Source organism: Protopterus annectens, chromosome 12.part0, assembly GCF_019279795.1.
Source record: "Protopterus annectens isolate FY-2018-M chromosome 12.part0, PAN1.0, whole genome shotgun sequence".
Taxonomy (NCBI): domain Eukaryota; kingdom Metazoa; phylum Chordata; order Ceratodontiformes; family Protopteridae; genus Protopterus; species Protopterus annectens.
In genome coordinates this window covers 138,034,639-138,058,396 of record NC_056746.1, presented here as the reverse complement: position 1 = coordinate 138,058,396, position 23,758 = coordinate 138,034,639, and the positions used below count along the sequence as shown (strand labels likewise).

General features: G+C 42.6%; 1 protein-coding gene across 2 annotated transcripts in view; it reads left to right on the top strand.

Annotated features, from left to right (window-relative positions):
• LOC122816397 (nodal modulator 1-like) overlaps nt 1–23,758 on the top strand; it is an 877,949-nt gene that overhangs the window by 186,572 nt on the left and 667,619 nt on the right. For both annotated transcript variants that reach the window (XM_044089153.1, XM_044089155.1), the window contains exon 8: nt 8,871–9,008. In XM_044089153.1, coding sequence (XP_043945088.1) covers nt 8,871–9,008 — 138 coding nt within the window. The remainder of the gene's footprint in view (nt 1–8,870; nt 9,009–23,758) is intronic.

Sequence of the window (23,758 nt, the reverse complement as noted above, 5' to 3'; positions counted from 1 at the left end):
GAACTGACTTTTCTGGGGGAAGATTAAGAAGTGAACCCCTTTCTAGCTTATTTTGCAGTTGAGTTGGCTAAAGTTTAAAAAGACTTTGTGGATGGATGACACTGTGATTAGAGCCAGAGAGAAAACATAACCAGGATGGTAGGAGAAGAACCTAGTTTACCTTACCCTATACTAACACAAACAGGAGTATAGCAGTGTTTTCGTTGTAACCATAGCTTTGTGCCTCACAGAAAGGCTCATCCAGACTCTGCTACACTTTGCTGTGAAAGAAAGGTTAGTTTGCTTTTATTTTTTGTATTTTGTATTACTTTATTGCATTTCTATATTTTGAATATTGTGGTTTGTTTTCTTTATCTTGTGTTTTACTTGCATTCTGCTTTAACAGCATATTAAAACTTCAAAGAGACCACAGCTCTCTCTCTTCTGAGTCAGGCAGAAATTAGAACTGAGTCAGGCAGAAATTAGAACTGATCAATTAAGGACTCGTTCATAAGATAGAAGAGGTCACTTAAGTTTAATCATTTGTTAACTGAGGGGGTGGAGCTAGGAACTAAACCTTCTATTTAAGGGGTAAAATAAAACATTTCAGAGCTTTACCAGAAAGGCTCATCCAGACTCTGCTACACTTTGCTGTGAAGGAAAGGTTAGTTTCCTTTTATTTTTTTGTATTTTGTATTACTTTATTGCCTTTCTATATTTTGAATACTGTGGTTTGTTTTCTTTACCTTGAGTTTTACTTGCATTCTGCTTTAACAACATATTAAAACATCAAAAGAGACGACAGCTCTCTCTCTCTTCTGAGTCAGGCAGGAATTAGAACCGAGTCAGGCAGAAATTAGAACTGATCAATTAAGGACTCATTCATAAGATAGAAGAGGTCACTTAAGGTTAATCATTTGTTAACTGAGGGGTGGAGCTAGGAACTAAACATTCTATTTAAGGGGTAAAATAAAACATTTCAGAGCTTTACCAGAAAGGCTCATCCAGACTCTGCTACACTTTGCTGTGAAGGAAAGGTTAGTTTGCTTTTATTTTTTGTATTTTGTATTACTTTATTGCCTTTCTGTATTTTGAATACTGTGGTTTGTTTTCCTTACCTTGTGTTTTACTTGCATTCTGCTTTAACAGCATATTAAAACTTCTAAAGAGTCCACAGCTCTCTCTCTTCTGAGTCGGGCAAAAATTTTTCCCACCCTCCCATCCAGTTACAGTTGTCTTGTTAAATACCACTGTCTTTCTAGTTGCCTGCCTCTTATGTTAATCTGACCATATATCTCATTTCCTCTGTACTTTCACTGGCTTGTGTGAGTAATCACAAAATCATCATTTTTGAAATCCCTCCCCTTCAACTATTTAAATTTATTGGCCATCCTACTGTATTCCATAGTACCAGAATACAAAAGTGACCATCCCTTTCAACCCATCTTGCTGTTTTAAAAATAGTAACTCTCCACTAAACCTTAACTTTTTAAACAGGTAAAACTTAAGTTACCTACTTTCACATCTAACTTCTCTAGTGCACACTGCAGTGTGCATTTTTTTCATCTTACCTTTAAGCATCCCTGTGACTAGCACTTCCTCTATTACCTGCTGGAAAGCACTAGGAAGCCTTAAACTGATACAAGCACTCGACTCTCCTTGTTAATAAGGAGAAATTAATAGTAGGCACTAAACAGCCTTTAATTGCAAAGTACCTTGCTAAGGTAAGGGAAAACAGCTCATGTACTTTACAAAAAAAAGCACCAAACCAGGCATGTCCAAGGGTCAGCTTCCGGTGATTTCTCCTGTCCACCTTGTGAATCTGGGCATACTGGGGCAATGCAGCAATTGCCTCATGTACACAGACAACCCTCTCCTCCTACCACCCAACACTACATCCTGTGAGAGATGCACTTACATAGCCAAAATGGAAGCAAAGCTCTCGCCACCCAAGATTGTGCTAGACAGTCAAGAGGAGAAGGTTAACACCCACACTACACCTCAAGCAACACATAGCCTTTCTAAACCCACACCACCAACACCCACATATAGCAACACTAAATCAACGTATGCAGAGGCCCTTAACTGTAACCTGCCCAAGCAACAAGGACCTCTGAAGCTGAAACGCAAACAAACACCAATCACAACCAAAGTGTCACATAGTTCACAACACCAGTGTGCCACCCAGCAACAGCCCCTAAGGCAAGACAATATACCTAACACTTTAGTCATAGGTGACTCTGTAGTCCGGCACACTGATGTCCCTCTCACCAGGTTGAACAAGGAGAAAATTGCAGTCAGCTGCTTGTCGGGTGCCAGGATCCGCCACATAACGCATGCACTCAAGTCACTCCACAACAAGTACAAATATGACTCTGTCATTGTCCATGTTGGAGTGAATGACTTGAGACGTACCTCCCTGGACTACATGAAAAGAGACATGGAAGAGCTCTTGGATCATGTGGCCCAGGCAGGTATGACCCTAGCCCTGAGTAGCATCCTGCCTTCGCCCAGAATTATACCACAATATAAGGACAAAATAATCGACTTCAACAGTTGGCTAAGTTCTGGTGTCATTCAAAGGGGATCCAGTATCTGTCTGCCTGGGGCGACATGATTGACAGACCATGATGCTTTGCCAGAGATGGTCTGCACCTGTCGCCCCTGGGATTCATGTTACTGGCTAAGGCTCTTGCCACCCCTATAATGCCTTTTTTAGGCAAAGTTCAGAGGACAAAACCACCACCGTAACCGGTACAAGCATGCAAAATCTGAAGGTAATGCTACTCAATGCTAGAAGTCTAAACCTCAAAATGCACTCTCTCGAGGCACTCCTAAAAATGGAGAACATCGATATCTGTGCAGTAACTGAGACCTGGTTCAAGGCTCCAGAGAGCACCCCTGCAATACCAGGCTACATCTCTTACCACACTTTTCGGCCACCAAACCAGGACCGAAACACTAAATGTGGAGCGGTGTCAATATTCACCAATGATATTCACACTACCAGGCTAGTTGCCCAACACAATGCGTCTGAAATTCTCCAGGTGCAACTAACATTAGGTAAGACTGCAATCCAAATTATAGCTTGCTACAGATCCCCCACCATACCACAAGATTCTCACTACACCTTTCTAAACATACTGGAAAATATTAAGATAGAACCAAACACCCTAATACTGGGTGATTTTTAACTACCCTGCCATTAACTGGTAAAACTACTCATGTACCAACACCTTTGCCCAACGGTTCTTGGAATTCATATATTCCAACGCCCTGGATCAACTAATCCATAGTCCCACCAGGGGCTCCAATATCCTAGATCTGGTCATTACCGACATGGAAAATTGATGCTCCACACCTATGGTCACCCCTCGTTAGTCAGGTCTGACCATAAGCTAATCACCCTTAACATCCACATCCCACCCCACCCCCAGTAAGGAAACCTCCATAAAAACTTCTCCAAAGCCAACTTCATGCTACTCAAGTCAGAAGTGACAAACTTCATGACACCCATGCAGATGGGAACTGAAAGTTCAACTGCTGAATCCTACACTAAGGCACTGTACGAGCACATCCACTCGTGCATGAATTGTGCCATCCGAAATAGAACCAAGATGCTGTCATCCAAAAAAAGGAAGCCAATCTGGTGGTCCCCTGCCATAAACAAACTTTACAACAAAAGGAAGAAACTGTTGCAGAAAAGAGGAAAATCCCAGGATGCAAAAAACTCTTACCAGCCTCAGTAAGAAACTGAGATCCCTCATAAAATCCTCCAAAGCTAGTTACGAAAATAAAATTGCCAAAGATTCCAAAGACAACCACAAGGCATTCTATAACAATGTCAAGAATCTAAATGTCAATGCTCAGATCTGCTCTGTGCTAAAACAGAATGGCATTAAATTTACTGATCCCAAGGATATTGCCAATATCCTGGCAGATCGATTCAGTGCCAACTTCACACCCCTCTCACCCCCTAAATGGCCCATCTCAATACCGGAAGATTGCCAGATTCCGGTAATAATGGCCACACAGGTAAATAACGCACTCTCCAAAGCTAAGAATACAGCATCCGTGGGACCAGATGACATCCCGAGCTGTGTACTACATGAACTACAGTATGAACTGGCACCTCACCTAAGGTTTCATGCCCACTGAGTGGTGCAGAGCTACAGTTATCCCACTCCACAAGGGGGGATCCACCTTGGATCCTGGAAACTACCGTCCCATCAGTCTGACGAGCCTTGTCTGCAAGGCCATGGAGTGTATTATCATGGAACTTATAAACAAAGACATTGGCAACCATCAAACACTGGACCCCACCCAGTTTGGGTTCGTGAAGGGCCGGTATTGTCTCCTGAACCTGATTGACTTCTTCGAATCAGACTCCAGAGCCATGGACAAGGGGAAGGTGGTCCACACAGCCTATCTAGCCCTTGCCAAGGCCTTTGACACCATCCCCCACTCTGGAATCATAGATAAACTTACTAAGCTGGGCATTAATCCCTACGTCACCCAATGGGTTGCTAACTGGCTTACTGATAGAACCCACACTGTAAAAGTAGCCGACTCCAAATCCATCTCCAGACAAGTGAAGTACCTCAAGGTTCAGTCCTGGGACCGCTCTTGTTTGGCATCTACTTCTCTGAAGTACAGGCCAACACTAAGGGACTCTGGCTAACAAAGTTAGCAGATGACTGCAAACTGGGAGCCATTATTGAATCCCCAAATGATGTGGATACTCTACAAAAGGGCATTACAGAAACAGATGCTTGGTGCCAGAGCCATGGGCTTAAGCTCAATGCCAAGAAATGTATAGTTATCCCTTTGGGAAAAAACATGTACCCATGAATTACCACATAGGTGGCAGTACACTAAATACCGAAAGTGTGATAAGAGACTTAGGGACACAGGTGGACAGTGGTCTCACCTTCGATAACCACATCACCGCAACAGTCAGGAAATTTTTCTATGTGGCATAACTCATCACTAATGGCTTTTCATTCAGAAAAAAGGAGGTCATTGTCCCACTGTACTCATCCCTCATTAGACCCATTATAGAATACAACGCCCCGTTTGGTATGTACCTCTTAAGACATCTGCAACAACTGGAAAGGCCGCAGAAATACCTCACTAAAAGAATCCCAGGCCTAAAGCAGATGCCCTACGCTAACTGCCTTAAAAAACTCCAGCTATACTCTGTCGCATATCGTCTCCTCAGAGGCGATCTCTGCTTAACATACAAGGCCATGTCAAATGCAGAGCTGTTGGACATGCTGCACTTAAAGAAATCCCAATCCCTCAGAGCCACACGCTTCAGGGATCTAAACCTTGTCATCACAATAAACAAAACATGCTGGAGGGATAGGTTCCTGACCCAGAGACTCCCCATACTCTGGAATAGATTGCCCATACATTTCAAGCAGAGTGCCTCTTTGGCCCTCTTCAAAAGGAACCTTGACGATTGGATGGGAGAAAGGAAATTCACCCCGGGGATCACGTTAGTCGCCCTGCTAGACAGGGATCCAGGGAAGTAAATATTGTGGGAAGAAATAGCCAGGGAATTGTTATGGCTATGCTTGTATAGGCCCTAGGCCTGATAGCCTAGTACCAACCTATGAACTTTACAGTTTAGTGTACATGTCATTATAAAAGCTTTTGGTTAACTGTTTGCTTTGTACCACCCGTGCATATTGCAACTGTTGTACATTGCCTCACTTGACTCAGGCACATTGTAAACTACTAATGTGAATATTGACTGTTGCATTATTTTACTTCCTGTCATGTGTTGAGGAGCTGCAAAAGCATGCTGGTAGTGAGTCAGAGAATGTGTTGCAGTTACCATAGTTCTTTTTTTCTTAGCAAGCAAATGTGTTTCAGAGAGCTAATTAATTAGCTTGCTTTGATTGCTGGTAAAGTTTGAATGGAAAAAACCCTTCTCCCAGAGACCCAGTGAGAAAAGCTCTACATTACATACCTTTTACACACAGACACACACGCACACACACACACACACACACAGACACACACAGACACAATGTAACAGTGAGTTATATTTAGTTTTAACAGCTGATCACCATGCTGAGTACACTGTACAGTATTTACAGCATGCTAAAGGCTCACTTGCCTAAACAACATTCAGCATTGTTTTACAGTTTATGCATAAAGGCACACAGAAATTTCAGTACAGAGACAACAGATGAGGCATATGCAAGATTTATCCGAGCAGTTATTCATTTCAGACGTGTAAACAGGTGACAAAGTCTAAGGATTTTATATTTGCTGGATTTGTCTGCACGTGGAGTGAACTTGGCACTGGTGCTGGTAGACGGGCAGGATTGTTCCTAGATTTATAGGTGTATGCTAGGCTGACCACTGGGGCCCTTGTAAGCCTGGACGTGCAACCCAAATGTGACCCACAAATTTGATTTATATAGATTTACTGAATACCTCTCCATCAAAGGCATAACAGCCAGACCAGGTTGAATTTCCGATCACCTATCCATTGGTCCAGTTTGTGCATAAACAGGGATAGGGAGGAGCTCTGCTTCACATGGATGTGGAGCCTGTTCCAGAGAATGGGAATTCTCTGAGAAACATATTTCTTTCCAGCATGTCCCATTTATGTCGCAAGCAAAATTTAGGTCTTTTAATCTACTAGTTCTGATGCTGTTTGTTTAGTGGATATACAAAAGGTTCATCAAATCAGGGTCCAGGGATGCCCTGTATGCCAGACAAAGATAATTTCTGAGAAGTCTGTATGGTACCAAGTAAAGAGACACGGCTTTGAGATGATCAGCATAGGACATTGTTTGTTCTCTTTATTCTTTTTGTAAGGAACCTTTGTGGACATTCCAGGTGCTGCATGTGTCCAGTCAGGAATATACCGAAGGGAGAATTTATACTCTGTGATGGGTCTGAGGGCCGAGTACAGTGTTTTGAACTTTCTAAACATATTTCTTCCTTATTTATAAGTTGAGCAACACTGAAGGATTTTCTTACTACCTTGGACACATGTTGGTCGAAGGCTAGATTACTATCTACATGAGTTCCCAGATCCCTGAATAGTAAATTAACTTTTAAGGGTGTTTTATTGATTACATAGTTACTCTGGGTAATGGACTTCCCAAAGGGTACTGTAATGCATATCCTGGTATTGAGTTTTAAGCCATGGCTTTGGTGCCAAGCATTTGTTTGTATTAGACCTTCCTAAAGGGTGTTTTTATCTTGGAGGGGGCGGGGGATTCAATGACTGCTCCCAGTTTGTGATGGTCTGAGAACTTGGTCAGCCAAAGGCTTTTGACATTGGCTTTGACATCTGAAGTAGAGATGCCAGGGATGAGCGGGCCCAGCACCTAGACTTGAGGGACCCCACTCTTGACCGGCCATCTCTGTGGTGGTGGGCTCAATGATTCTAACCTCCTGAGTACCGTCAGTCAGCCAGCTAGCTATCCAGCATGCTCTAAAGGGGTTTATACCTAGTTCAATAAGTCTGTTGACAATGCCTAAGTGGGGTATTGTAGCAAATGCTTTAGCTGCATCCAGGTAGGCAGTATGCACCATTTTCCCCTTATCCATTGTCTTAGTGATCTTTTCAAAGAAATCGCAGTTTCGGTAAGCATGGCCTTTCTTTGACAAAGACACACTGAGATGGATCCAGTGTCTGGAGGTCTCCTGTGTCGATGATGATGACTTCCATGATAATTCTTTCCATGGCTTTGCAAATAAGACACTAATGGGTCTGCAGTTTCCTACAACTGTTGAAAGTCCTCCCTTATGAAGGGGAGTAACTGTTGCAGCCCTCTATTCACATGGCACAAAGCCTGTTTTGTTTTCTTGATAGGTATGATTTCATTGGGATTTTAAAATATAGACAGAAAATAATTAGAAATTCTGTCTTTGTGAAGAATACCTAAAGGTATTAATAAAGCTCAAATTGGTTAAGATAATTGGAAGTTAATGTAGTTTTAATGGGTGACTACCTTAAGTATATTAGGAGATAACTTTTAGAGCATGATGGATTGGTTGTGTAGTCACTAAAAAAAAGACTGGCTGTATAGTCACTAAAAAAAAAGTCTATCTTATTGTAAGTCAGATGTTGCACTGTTGTTTGCTATCTGACCTTTCCACTTTCTACTCTGTCTGCTTGGTTTATAGATGGTCAGGGTTTGTGGTAGTCGCTTTGCTTCGTCCTCGTTTGTCTACATTGAATCCTTCTATGTGGCACACCTCATCACGAAGGGCTTTTCATCCAGAAAAAAGGAGGTCATTGTCCCACTGTACTCATCCCTCATTAGACCCATTATAGAATACAACGCCCCATTTGGTATGTACCTCTCAAGACATCTGCAACAACTGGAAAGGCCTCAGAAATACCTCACTAAAAGAATCACAGGCCTAAAGCAGATGCCCTACGCTGACCGCCTTAAAAAAACTCCAGCTATAATCTGCCACATATCGTCTACTCAGAGGCAATCTCTGCTTAACATACAAGGCCATGTCAAACCCAGAGCTGTTGGACATGCTACACTTAAAGAAATCCCAATCCCTCAGAGCTACGCTCAGGGATCTAAACCTTGTCATCACAATAAACAAAACATGCTGGAGGGATAGGTTCCTGACCCAGAGACTCCCCAGACTCTGGAATAGATTGCCCATATGTCAAGCAGAGTGCCTCTTTGGACCTCTTCAAGAGGAACCTTGACGATTGGATGGGAGGAAGGAAATTCACACCAGGGATCACGTCAGTCGCCCTGCTAGACAGGGGTCCAGGAAAGTAAATAATGTGAGAAGAAATAGCCAGGGAATTGTTGTGGCTAGGCTTGTATAGGCCCTAGGGCTGATAGCCTAGTACCAACCTATGAACCTATTGATGCTCTTTTTCCCCACAGGATGTTGCTGGCTGCAGTCCTTCCCCGGTTGAAGAATTCCAGGTTGGGGATGATTCTTTGTCCTACCTTTGCAGTGTTGTGTCAAAAGAAGATGGCACTTTCTCCTTCCTTTCTGTTCCTAGTGGAGACTACACTGTGGTGAGCACATTAACATAACTTTAGGGATGTGTAGTTGTTAGCTTTGCTGTAGGTCTGTAACCTTCATTATAAGTATTCTGATATCACACCTTTGCTCTGTACTTTATTGCATTAAAGTAGTATGTCAACTTTTCCACTGTATAAGCAGAATTAAAGATTGTTGTTAGATGTTTAGAACAACAGCATGGAAGTATTTAATGTGTGTGTGTGTGTGTGTGTGCTCGCTCTTGATATAAAGTTTTAGTTTGAGTAGGGTTACCACCCTTCCCTCTTTGCGAGGGGCAGTCCCTCTTTGGACAGTTGTGTCCTTCAAAAAAAAAAAGTCAAATGTACTAAGATTTTAGGACAAAAAACACAAGTTTTCCTTAGTAGTTGCATAAAACAATTATTTTGTATTGAAACACCAAAATGTTACATGAAATAGCATAAGCAGCTCAAATGTTGCAAGAATAACCTTTTAATGTTCTGTAGTCCTATCTCGCCTTCATTCTTACATATGGGTTCGGAGCTGATCCTCGGCTCCGATTCGGCCTATTACAAAGCTCCAAGTCTTCTAGTTGGCTCATGGCTAGGTAGGTATCCCATAGTGTACCAGTACAATCCCCAGATCTCATTTGCTGCGTCTATGAGTTTAGATGTGCTTCTTGCTTGGCTGCGGCTAAGTTTAAAACTTTTGCCATTATTATATATTACTGTTTAACTTCAGAGATTTATTTGGTTCCAGATAGAGTTTACTAGTGTTGCAGTAGTTTTCAGACCCATTGAGGTGTTTTTTGACTTTAAAATTACTTAGTTGTTGAGAACTGGTTGGCCGTTGGCCCTTGTTGTTCTCTGTTGTTATCCTGTGTGCTAGTCCTTTCCTATTTAGCGTGCACGTTTGCGCTTAATTTTTCTGTATTTATGTGCACTGTTTCTTGTTATTAGAGAGTTAGGAATTTAGATTGCTATTTCGATATTTAGCTTGTGTGCAAGGTCTTTTGTTGGCTCCGACCCTTTTTTGTTCCTACGACTTAGCGTTTTGAGCCATATATTCCTATTGAAAAAGTTGGTCTTTTCGATTGTTAAATTTTTGTGTGTGCGTAGTGTAGTTAATAGTTTCTGACCTTTTATGCCTTGTCCTTTCTACCTAGGTCTGTTTAAGTTAGAGGACCGTTCTCTGTCTTCTTTCTCTCTTCCCAGGTCTAGGCCCGTTTGAGTTAGAGGAACTAGTCCTCATGTCACTCCAAAGCAAGTACAAGTATGACTCCGTCATTGTCCATGCTGGTGTGAATGACCTGAGACGTACCTCCCTGGACTACATAAAAAGAGACATAGAGGAGCTCACTGACCATGTAGCCCAGGCTGGTATGTCCCTGACCTTGAGTAGCATCTTGCCCTCACCAAGAATGATGCCACAGTATAAAGACAAAATGATCAGTTTCAACAATTGGCTAAAGTATTGGTGTCATTCAAAGGGGATCCAGTGACTGTCAGCCTGGGATGACATGCTCGACAAGCCATGTTGCTTCACTAGGGATGGCTTGCACCTGTCACCCTTAGGCTTTTGTATACTGGCCAGGGCTCTTGCCACCCCCATAGTGCCTTTTTTAGGCAAGGCTCAAAGGACAAACCCACCTCCATAGACAACCCAAAGATAAAAAAACTAAAGGTAATGCTACTCAATGCCAGAAGTCTAAACCTCAAGATGCCGAGACTCTCCTCATTATGGAGAAAATCGATGTCTGTGCAGTAACAGAAACCTGGTTCAAGGCTCCTGAGAGCACCCCAGCACTACCAGGTTATAACTCATACCATCCCCAAAACTCAGACCGAAGCACAAAAGGAGTATCTATATTCATCAAAGATACCTACACCTCCAGGTTAGTGGCACTGCACGAAGCATCGGAAACCATCCATGTGCAACTAACAGCGGACAAAACTGCCTTTCAGTTTGTAGCCTGCTACAGAACACCCTCCCTATTACAGGAACCCCACTTGGCATTCCTGAGAACACTGGAGAATATGAAGGTCTCTCCAAACACTATGTTATTGGGTGACTTCAACTACCCAAACATTGACTGGGAAAATTACTCAAGCCCAAAACCCTCGCCCAACGGTTCCTTGAATTTATAAACTCTAATGCAATGGAACAACTGGTCACCACTCCCACAAGAGGGAACAACATATTGGACCTGGTCATCACCAACATGGGGACTCTATGTTCCACACCAGAGGTAAACCCCTCATTGGTAAGATCAGACCATAAACAAATTTCCCTGGACATCCATATCCCGTCCCCACCCCCAGCCAAGGAAATCACTGTAAAGAATTTCTCCAAAGCCAACTTTGCTCTTCTCAAGACTGAGGTGGAATCCTTCAAAGCCCCTGGGCCAGAGGATAATACAGCCCAATCCGCAGAATCCTTTACAAATGCATTCTATGAGCACCTGCAGGAATACATGGGTCGTGCTATCCCAAATAAAACCAAGACTCACTCCTCCAAAAACAGGAGACCGGTCTGGTGGACCCCGGCCATAAATAAGCTATACAACATAAGGAGGAAACTGCTACATGACAGAGCAAAATCCCAAAAAGGGAAGGCATCTCTGATCAGTATTAGCAAGAAACTTCGATCCCTCATAAAATCATCAAAGGCCAGTTTCAAAAGAAAAATTGCCCTAGACACTAAAGATAATCACAAGGCCTTCTTTAGTTATGTCAGAAACATGGGCGGAAACTCCCAGATATGCTCTGAATTGTTGCATAACGGTACAAAATATAACGAACCTACAGACATAGCCAACATCCTGGCAGGCAGATTCAGCGCAAACTTCTCCCCCCCCAAAGGAACAAACGCCTATCCCAACTGAATGTAACCTCACTGACATCACAGATGCACAGGTGAAAGCTGCCCTCTCCAAAGCAAAAAACACAGCATCTATGGGACTGGACTGTGTCCCAGGCTGCGTCTTACACGAGCTCCAAGAAGAACTGAACCCTCACATTAAGTCACTGTTCAAACTTAGCCTTACTACAGGATATGTACCCAAAGAATGGCGTACAGCTACAGTGGTCCCACTCCACAAAGGTGGTGCCACAACGGACCACGAAACTATAAGCCCCATAAGCCTGACTAGTCTGGTCTGTAAAGCTATGGAGGTATTATCATGGACCTCATAAACAAAGACATTGGGAGCCTCCAGACACTGGACCCTACCCAATTCGGCTTTGTTAAGGGCAGATCTTGCCTCTTAAACCTAGTTGATTTCTTTGAAACAGTTACCAAAGCCATAGATGAGGGCAAGGTAGTCCACACAGCCTACCTGGCCCTCTAAAAGCCTTCGACACAATACCCCACTCGGGCATCATAAATAAGCTTACCAGCTTAAATATCAACCCCTATATCACAAGATGGGTTGCAAACTGGCTCAGAGATAGAACCCACATGGTCAGAATTGCAGGTGCCATGTCGAATCAAAACCAGTTACAAGTGGCTTCCCACAGGGATCAGTTCTGGGACCTCTCTTGTTCGGTATATACTTCTCTGAGGTTCAGGCTAACACGGGGGGATTATGGCTGACAAAGTTCGCAGATGACTGCAAACTGGAGGCCATAATCGAACCTCCAGCTGACACAAGCATCCTCCAAAAGGGTCTCACAGAGACGGATGCTTGGTGCCAGAACCACGGCCTCAAGCTAAATGCTAAAAAGTGCATAGTCATCCCCTTTGGGAAAGACAAGTTGCCCACAAATTACCACATAGGTGGTAATCCATTAAGTATGGAAGAAGTAATTAGAGATTTGGGGACCAACGTAGATAGTAATCTCTCCTTTGATAATCACGTTGCCAAAGTGGTTAGAAAGACCTTCTATATAGCCCATCTTATCACGAATGGGTTCGCATCTAGATCAAGAGAGGTCATTGTGCCCCTCTACTCATCAGGCCCATAATTGAATACAATGCCCCTTTTGGGATGTACCTTACCCGACACCTGCAGCAACTGGAGAGACCCCAAAAGTACCTCACCAAGAGGATCATGGGCTACAAACAGATGTCCTATGCAGCTCGACTAAAGAAACTCCAGCTCTACTCAGTTGCTTACCACCTACTCAGAGGCGATCTATGCCTGACGTACAAAGCCATGTAAAACCCAGAATAAATGGACATGTTCCACCTCAAAAAATCCAAGTCCCTTAGAGCTACACGCTCCAGGGACCTAAACCTCAGCACAAAAATAAATAGGACATGCTGGTGGGACAGATTCATTTCCCAGAGGCTCCCCTCACTCTGGAATAGAATCCCAATTCATGTTAGACAGCCCCTCGCTGACCCTCTTCAAGTGAAATTTGGACGCATGGATGGGAAATCGCAAATTCACCCCTGGGATCTCTCCTGTGTCCCTGCTAGACAGAGGCACAGTAAACTAATCTTAAAAGGGTACCTTCTGTGACCTACTTTACAGAGGCACAGTAAGCTAATCTAATAGGGAGGCGGAAGCCAAATACACTCTGGCTAGGCTTATAAATGCCCTAGGGCAGATAGCCTAGTATCTACCTATGAACCTAGTGTGTGTGTTTGTCTGTGTGTGGTAAGGGCGAAGCCCGTTTAAGTTAGAGGACCTAGTCCACGTTGTGCTTGAGTGTTTCTGCTTGGCCAATTATGTCTAAATAAAGACCATAAACCTTCGGGTTTTAAAAAAATGTGTAAAGTGCTCCTAGAAGATGTCTATTACGAATGGCCATAACAACTGTGTTTATTGTCTCGGAGCCATTCATTTGCAGGAAACTTGCTTGTTTTGCCATTCCTTCAGCTCCAGAGTTCTCCAGGAGTGGAAGAACAAGCTAATTTTGAAAGGTCGTCTCAAGCTTCCCTTCTAGGAAGATTTGGCTAGTTCTTCTTCCTCTAAATCTCATTCCTCTAAAAAAGAGAAGATTAAGGCTACCAAGAGGCATTCCTCGGCACCGTCCGTTGTATTGGAACCCACCTCACTTAACTCTCTAAGCCGGATAAGACTTCTACCTCATCGGCTCCACTGTCCTCTGAGCCAGTCAAAGTTGTTGATATTGGGACTTCAGTTTTGGCCCCAAGCATTTTGACTACATCGGAGCCAGTCCAGAGATCCCTTGCCGGTCTCCCCAACCTTACGATCCCCAATTTTGCAGATGTTCAGATCACCCACACTGTCTTCCAGATCCTCCAGGAGCCTGTCAGAGGAAGATGTGGAGAGAGTAGTGCTCAGACTCCTGAAGTCGTCTGCCTTGCCCAAAATGTTGTTGGCTCCGACCCAGTCAGTTCCGGAGCCACCTGAGTCTATTCCCTCTGTTGTGGTTCCTCCTCCAAGCTGTGCCTGGCTTTCGGAGCCGGAGTGTTCTGTACCACTTGTTGTGGAACCCTCGGTTCCAGCTCCCCTCGAGGCTGTCTCGGAGCCGAGTTCTGCTCCGACACTTTTGGTGCCGTCTGTGGTGTCCAGGAGCCAAAGTTCACCGGTTGGCCCCTACAGGGACACTTGGACCCGAACCTCTTTGGTCCCGAATCTCCCTCTCGGTGCTTCAGCCAGGGTGAGCTCGGACCCTGCATCTGTCTCAGAGCCGATGACTTCCTCTGTCTCCTTGGAGCCGAGGAGGTCTTTGGAGCCGGAGAGGTCTGCCTTCGAGATAAGGAGTGTGCTGTCCCGCTCATCAGCACCACTCAAGGATACCGACACTCTGCCCCCTCAGGTACCGACCTCTGTCTCAGCACCTACTCTCTCGACAGCAGAGACCCACAGCCTCAGGAGCCCCTGGTTGGTGGCCCCCAGTCTTTTGAGACCTCCCCGGAATATCCTTCTGAGGAGCCCCCTCGGAAGGGGATGTGCAAGAGGAAGCATGTAGACTCCCAGGATGAGTCCCTTACCGTGACACTGACCTTGAGAAGTCAGAAGGGTCCCCCAAGTCCTCTGATGATGTCTCCTTTGTAGACATCTTGGAGATCCTTAAGCAGAGGGGCGGCTGGCCCACTGTTACCCCTTCTGATGAGGAGTCAGTGTACTTGAAGGCTTTCGGGTCTCAACCTTCAGCCTCTTGCATGTTTCCACCTTTTGATGAACTTTTAGATCTTGTTAGTCGGAAGGTGTGGGAGACTCCTGATGCCATGGAGCCAGTTCAAAGGAGACCCAATAAATTTCTGTCTGCTCCCAAAGAGAAGGAATTCTTATCCACGGGTGTGCCTGTACATGCCATGGTGGTGGCGGCGGCCACTAAGAAGGAATTAGCGGAGACTTCATCTGTCCATCCACTGAACAAGGAGGCTCGAACGATGGACAGATACGGGAAGCGTATCCTTTCGTCAGCGGCATTCACACTCAGATCGCTGAACTGTCTAATACATTTTACAAGGCTACAGCGAGATCCCCTTAAGGAGTTGGGAGATACTCTACAAGGTACATCTACTGAAGGAGTCGCTGATAAGGTGTCTGCTCACTTGTCCACCTTAAATTCCATTGTTAACTCCTCCATGAGGCTGATTTCTTATGCAGCCGATGGAGCGAGCAGGGCCGCGCGTTCAGGAGTTTCCCTTGGGCGACATTCCTGGATGTGCTTGTGTAATTTTGCGGAGCTGTTCAAGTCTACCTTTACCAACGCCCCCTTTGACGGTTCTTCGTTGTTTGGACCTAAGGTAAAAGACACACTCACCAGGTGCGAGCAAGAAGGGAAAACGCTGTCTGCCATGGGAGTACATTTTACTGTTGCCTCTAGACCATACCCCAAGGGTGAGAGAGGTGGTAAGATGTGGTTCAAGACGTCCCAGAGATTTTTCCCAGATGCACAGGGTGACTCCGCCTTCAGAGGCAGAGGAGGAGGATCAAATGCTAGACGTCGCCCTAGAGGCAGGGGCGGGCCACAAAACCAGGGAGGTCGTGATTCATTTCAAGGCTGTCCCTATTAGTGCTCCTGATGTGGGGCCCAGCTGTGCTTCTCTGGAGCCAGTCGGGGGTCGCATTTCTTTGTATCCAAAAGCCTGGTTATGCATCACCCGAGACAAATGGGTACAAAGAATTATCACCAGAGGTTATTGCATACACTTTTCTTGTCCACCTCACATTCCCAAGAGGATCCCGGATGTTCCACCCAATCACAGGGATCAAGCAACTGTAGAAGTGAAGAAGTTGCTAGCAAACAGAGTCATCCAAACCGTCTATGCCCGCAGACCAGGTAGGATTCGGAACTTACTCCAGATTCTTTTTAGTGCCAAAACGTACAGGGGACTGGAGGCCCATCTTGGACCTCGGCAAACTAAACAAATCCGTAAAGAAGGACAAGTTCTGGATGGTGACACTTCAGTCTATACTGCCTCTGTTAGGGAAAGACGCATGGATGTGCTCAATAGACCTCCAAGATGCATACTACCATATAAAAATGGACAGAGTGTCGAGGAGCCACTTGTGCTTCTGGCTGGGAGCCAGTCATTACCAGTTTCGTGCTCTGCCCTTTGGTCTCACCACAGCCCCCAGGGTGTTCACCAAATTTATGGCAGTAGTGACAGCTCACCTGAAACGTCTAGGATTCCAAGTGTTTTCATACCTGGATGACTGGCTTCTGACCGCCTCCACCAGGCATCTGCTCCTTCAAACCAGAGATTCCACTATCCAACTTTGTGCCCAGCTGGGGATTGCTATAAATTGGGAAAAGTCTGCCTTATCGCCCTCTCAGTTTGTGACTTTTATAGGTGCAGAAATACAGTTCGCCATGTTACATCATCTTCCTGCAGAAAAGGCACAGAACCTCATACAATAAGTTCTCCGTCTACTTCCTTTTCAAAAAGTCAAGGCAAAGACAGTGCTGAAACTCTTGGGGACCATGGCCTCCACCATAATGCTAGTCCCTCTGGCCATATTACATATGTTAATTCTTCAATGGCTTCTATCGTCCCAGTGGTCCTTTCAACAACTGCCTCTCTCCCACCACAACATCTTAACAGAGTCTTGCAAAAAAGACCTCCATTGATGGATTCAACCTGACCAACAAATGACAGGCACTCCATTCCTTCCTCGCCAACCAGTTGCTACTGTGACCAAGAATGCCTCACGGGGGGGGCATTATCTAGGCAGGACTGTCCAAGGGACATGGCAAGATCACGAGGCTCACCTGCATATCAGTGTCCTAAAGATGAGGGCGGTGCTTCTAGCGTTGCAAGTACTTCACGACCTTCTTCCTATTGGAACGATAGCAATCCAATCAGACATGTCTGTAGTATGGTATCTCAACGAGCAAGGTGGAACCAGATCTTACCCCCTTTGTTGGGAGGCAATTCGTGTTTGGAAGTGGGCGATATCTTCCCACCACTTTCTACTGGCAACGCACATCCCAGGGACAACCAATGTGATAGCCGACAAACTCAGCTGGGCAGTATTGATGCCTCACGAGTGGTCTCTGAAGCAAGAAATAGCGGAACAGATCTTCTGCAAATGGGGATGGCCTTGCTGCGATCTTTTGGCCAGTCCACTCAGTTCGAAATGCAGCAGCTGCTTTTCCCTTATCCCCCCCTTGGGGAAGTCACTGAGAGATGCACTTGTTCACGATTGGCCTCTGGGTCTCTTTTATGCCTTCCCTCCCTTTCCTCTCATATCCAAGGTTATTCAGAAAGCAAAGCTGTTGGGAAGCAAATTGATTGTCATCGCTCCTTACTGGCCTCTTCAGATTTGGTTCCCCTTTCTCGGGCCTCATCTAGATGATTCATGGACTCTGGACCCAGTGCCAGACCTCTTGACACACATGTCAGGCTCTCTTCACCCCAACCTCCACACCCTCAACTTGGCAGCCCGGCTGCTCCAGTTCCATCCCTAGTCAGGCTTCATGATTTTTCACCTGCTGTGGCCCACATTCTTACATCTTCACATAAACCTTCCACTAGAAAGTTGTACACTAGCAAATGGAGAAGGTTTTCTATCTGGGCTGAAGAAAGGAATGTTGACCCTTACACCGCATCCATCCCAGTGGTTTTAGAATTTTTGTCTGAACTTTTCCACCAGGGATCTGCTGCTGCCACAATTAGGGTTCAGTTGGCAGCGATATCTAATTTTCATTTGGGTCTACTTGAGTCTAATCTGAAGTCACACAGATTGTGTAAAACTTTCCTTAAAGGTGCTACTTTGCTGAGACTACCTTTTCAGGAACCGGTAGCTGCCTGGGATCTAAACTTCGTCCTATCCAAAATAACTTCTCCACCCTTTGAACATGCTCATTCATGTCCACTGAAGTTTCTGTCTTGGAGGACTTTGTTTCTAGTAGCCATCACATCTGCTAGACAGGTATCAGAGTTACAAGCACTGTCCATCAAGCCCCCTTATTTGATTTTCCACAGACAGAATCTCTCTTCGCACAAATCCATCTTTTATCCCTAAAGTTTGCTCTCATAATAACTTGAACCATGCTATAGAGCTGCCCATGTTTTTCCGTAACTATTCCAATGCAGCAGAATACAAATTTCATGCAGTTGGATGTTCACAGACAGTTACGGTTCTATCTTCACAGGACTAAGGAACTCAGTCAGACCAATTATTCGTATCATTCTCCGACTCCAGATTAGGTCTCCCAGTCTCCAAAGTGACCCTTTCGAAATGGATTTCGAGCTGTATTTCCTTCTTCTAATGGAAAGCCTTTACCGCTCAAGATTAAGGCCCATTCTGCACGATCCCAGTCTACATCTGCAGCTTTCCAAGCCAGAGTTCCAACTGACAATATTTGTGCAGCAGCAACCTGGGCTACCCCTCATCCCTTTATTACTCATTACAAATTGTACCTGATCTCTAGGGGTAGAGCCTCCTTTGGTTCCATGGTACTCAAGAGTATTTTTCTGTGAGCCACCCAAGAATAAGGTGCTAGGGACGCTGTCCCGTATGTAAGAATGAAGGCGAGATAGGACTACAGAACATAAAGAAGTTATGTACTCACCATAACGTTCCATGTTTGTAGTCCATCTCGCCCATCATTCTTACGAACCCACCCACCTATCCCCGTCCTGGAAGGATCTGGCGACAGGATAATTTTTCCATAATAAGGTAGAGACCTTTCATTATTGTTCTTTCTGGATAGCTTTAGTTCTGTCTTTCTATAGTTTAGCAGCAAACAAGATCTGGGGATTGTACTGGTGCACTATGAGATACCTACCTACCCACGAGCCAACTAGAAGACTTTGAGCTTTGTAATAGGCCGAGTCGGAGCCGAGGATTGGCTCCAAACCCATATGTAAGAATGAAGGGCGAGGTGGACTACAAACATAGAACATTATGGTGAGTATATAACTTCTTTTTTTGTCAAAAAAGTGAAGCTCTGACCTTTTCACTGGCCATGGGTATGTTGTTTTCCTGGAAAATCTCATGCTTCTACAAAAAATGTTCACCTTTGGGCATTTGAAAAGGTGACAACCCTAACTTTGAGAGGTTGCACTCTATTAGTACAACTCTAAACAGCTGATACAGAGGTTAGTTGTGCAGTAATTTTTGTATGCATTTAGATGCATATCAACAGGCTTGCATTTTGAGAACAACTGCTGATAACTGTAAAGTTCTTAGATAGGTTGCTGCCACATATGTGGATAAACATAAATTTCTCTTGGGTTGGATAGGAGCTACAAATGCAGAGCTAGCCAGGTTTTGGTTAGGATATACACATTGCATCAGCAACCTTGCCATCAGGTGGGGTCAAACTCTGAACAGAATAGAGATTCTATAAGGATGGAACATGCATTGTAAGGGTGGTAATTAGTTTAGGGAGCTGGTCATTTGATCACAGATATGTGGTCTTAATTTCCATAGACTGATCAGATGTTGCTGCGATAAAATGCCTTGTCATCCTTCAAGCAGAATATACAGGATTATTCGTTTTTCAGGAGACAAGTTGGAGGAAGCTTTATCACTGATTTTCAGATTGATTTGCGATCATACCTGGGAGATTACTCCATGTCAGGAAAAAATTCCAACTCCAAGAACGCCAATACTTTATTACAGCAAAGCTTTCGGATATAAATCCTTCTTCAGTGCATAATACAGTCTATAACATTCTTTCAGTGTTTATAAAACTAGATTAAGATCATGTGAGCATGGCCAGCTAATCACATCATCTCTGCAATAATTCAGTTAGCCATTTTAACTTAAAAGCATAATAATTCCTTAAATAAACTTCCGAATACAACAAAAATGAACTTCCTCCTGGAAAGCAAACAACCACGTACCACCAATAAGTGCACCAGCCTCTCTTCTTAAAAACAGAATTTATTCCAAACACGTAGCCATACAACTGCAAAAGCACTTTAAAAAGTGAAAATAGTGTAACGTTAAGCGCTTTCACCCACTACAGTGTGGGCTTCCTCAGAACACTGACAAACTGAACACACACTTCCTTTATTTCAAATTTGGCGCCATAATTCACTCATTCAAACTTTTAAAGACATATACAAAAATCTCATATATTGCAACCTTGTTCCTAAACCCAAAATATTTACATACAAACGGGCTATTGCAATGTAAAGAACATCTAACTGATGTGTATCAAAATCTTACTAAAATATATATATATATATATATATATATATATATATATATATATATATATATATATTAAAAATATATATGCTGGTAAAAAACCTAAGAAAAGGTTGATATTATTGCATTAAAATGCATATATACATATTATCTATAACCATATAAAGTGCCTGTGAACTAATAAAAAATACTTGTCCACTAATAAAAAATGCATGTCAGCTAATAAAGAAATACATAAATGAACAATTAAAAAGAAATATTAATTATGACAACCTAATAAAAACCTAATAAAAAACACCCAATCTAAACCTACACTCTCCCACTATGTTGATCCGGAGAATGTAATGACTGTATAAGCAAAAATTAAAGCATTACCTAAATGGAACTCCAGACCTGAAAAATTGAATTAATGATTCTCTAAGATAGTTTTACAAGAAATATAATCATTAAGTCCGGGTGGGTTCCTAGCATCTAAAAATAATTGCCACCATGTCTCTCTAAACCCCAATATAGTTTTGAGGTCACACCCCTTAGGATCTGTATGAATGATTTCTAGTATGGCAAATCTAAATTCATGGGTATTACCCATCTTTTCAGTGTGTCTGTACAATACATTCTTAGTATCTCTCTTTCTTGTACAATAAATATGATCATATATACGTTGTCTAAAAGTTCTTTCGGTTTTTCCTATGTAAAACCCAGAACATACAATACATTTTGCCGTATATATAATCATTTTTGTCTTACAATTGCCATACTTGAATTTGATACTAGTGTGTCCCATATTATCTAACTTAATACTAGCTGCTTCAAGTATAAATCCACATTGGTTGCACATCCCACATTTAGTGGTGTGTTTCCCTTTGTTATTTTTTGTAGTGGGTATCATTTGCTTGTTTCTTCCCAGGTACCATTTTATATTGCGTCCCATTTTTAGTCAAATTCTGGGTCTAGCCCCTATAGTATCCATCCAATTGGTATATCTCAATAATAAAAACCAATATTTTATTAATATATTCTTAACCTGTTCAACCTCCATGTTGAATGTTAATATACATGATTTCTCATATTGAGTTATACCAGTCCGGTTTCCTATATTAGAATTACTTGAATCACTTAATCTAATTCTATGTACATCTCCTGAACCCAGTAGGGGGTTTGTATTTGTTACCCCATTGAGTAATAATATTTGATCCTATTTCCTCCATCACCTTAATGGGGTATCCCCTCTCTACCAAAAGTTGAGTAATAAATTTTATCTCACCTACCATCTCCTTATGATTTGAGGTCATTCTTGCAGCTCATATGCATTGACCCTTGAATATGTTGTGCTTCATCCTCTCTGGATGAAAGCTTCCATATTCTAAATAATCATTGGAGAAGGTATTTTTCCTGTAGATACGTGATTTTACTCCCCCTTCATGTTTGTATATTACAGTATCTAAATAGGGCAACCCTGTACTACTATAAGCATGGGTAAATTTCAAAAATGTGCTACTTTCATTAATAAAATCTAGGAATTTTTGTAAATTATCTATGCTGTTATCCCATATAATATATATGTCATCAAGAAATCTAGAATAATGTTTAATATTCTTAAAGCATTCACTAGTAAACAAAATAGTATCCTCCCAATCCAACATTACTAGATTTGCATATATCCCATTGCCACCCCTCGTGTTTGATGGAAATATTCTCCTTCATAATAAATGAAGTTATTATCCAATACTATGGACATACATTCCATTATTAAGCAGATGTTATCCCACTCAAGATTAGTATGTCTTCTAATACTGTTACATAAGGCATCCAAGCCTTCCTGCTTAGGAATACAAGAGAATAGATCTATAATGTCCACTGTAACAATAATACTATTCCTATTCATAGAATTCACTGTGAAGTTACTAAGAAACTTCCAGGAATCCTTGACCATGTGACTTATATTGTCATATATTGGTTTAAGCCAAACATCTATAATTCTTCCAATCGTGAAAGTTTTTGATTTGCTACCCGAAACTATTGGTCTAAGGGGTGGATCCAACACACTTTTATGTACTTTGGGTATCCCTACCAGGGTTGCTAATCTGGGAAATTTGACCTTCAAGCTGTCTAATATATTGTTGGTTATTCTTCCATCGATGAGAAATTCCTCCAGATAAGAATCTATTCTCTGATATGCAATGTTTACCTCATTAATCAAAATAGATTCATAATTACCTGATAGGTACAATATGTCATACTTTTTTTAATATATGAATTATCAAAAATAACCACCCCCTCCCTCTTTATCTGGCTTCATAATTCTGATATTATTGTCCATCTGTGGAGTTCTTAATGTTTGTAATTCTTCCTGGGTTAAATTATCGTTTGGTTGATTATTTTTAACCCTGTAATATAACTGATATATCTCATGCATCACCAATTTCTCATAATTGTCTACCTGGGGGTGGTTTGGAGGAACAAATGTGTTTTTTTTCTTTATTTGTGACTCTACTGTATTCCTATTCTGTATTTTCTGACTGTCCCTAAATAAAATAGACAAGTTTAACTTCCTCACATATTTCTTTATTTCACATAGACAGTCCGCCAAATCAAATGTGGGGGTGGGTATAAATTTCATTCCTTTGGCTAATACATCAAAATGTGCCAACTGAATTTGTATACTAGAGTAATTAAAAATTTTAAAGTTGTTATAACTCCAGGTATACCCATCCACTGTGATGTTCTTACTTCCCAGATTATTTTCTGATGTTTCACTTAATACCTTCTCTTGCCTTGTCCCCAATACTTCTGCTTCCTTTTCTTGTAATATTGTGACTGATTCCTGCTTAATGGGTTCCTGTTACCTGCTTAATGGGTTCCTGTTCCCTTGAATTGCTGTTTGTCTGTCCCCTACCCAATGAAAATGTGAATCCTGTTCATACTACCATGTGTATAATTCCCAAAGTGCTTGTCAGCATACACTCTATGGTTAGTCCTTTCTGCATTACTTTCAGATGTCCATTTATATGCTTGCCCTTTCTTATATTGTTCCATGTCTCTAAGTATCTTTCTTTGTTTCCTTTCACTTATGTTTAACATCTTTTTTTCTGCTAATACATATTGCTTTTTAAGCAGCCTTTCCCATTCAGAAAACAATAGATCATCAACAATTTTCTTATTTAACATTTCAACTTCATGTATACATTTTTGACATTCACATATCCATGACCATAAAAAAATCCACAAAAATCTAGGAGCGTTATACAGAAA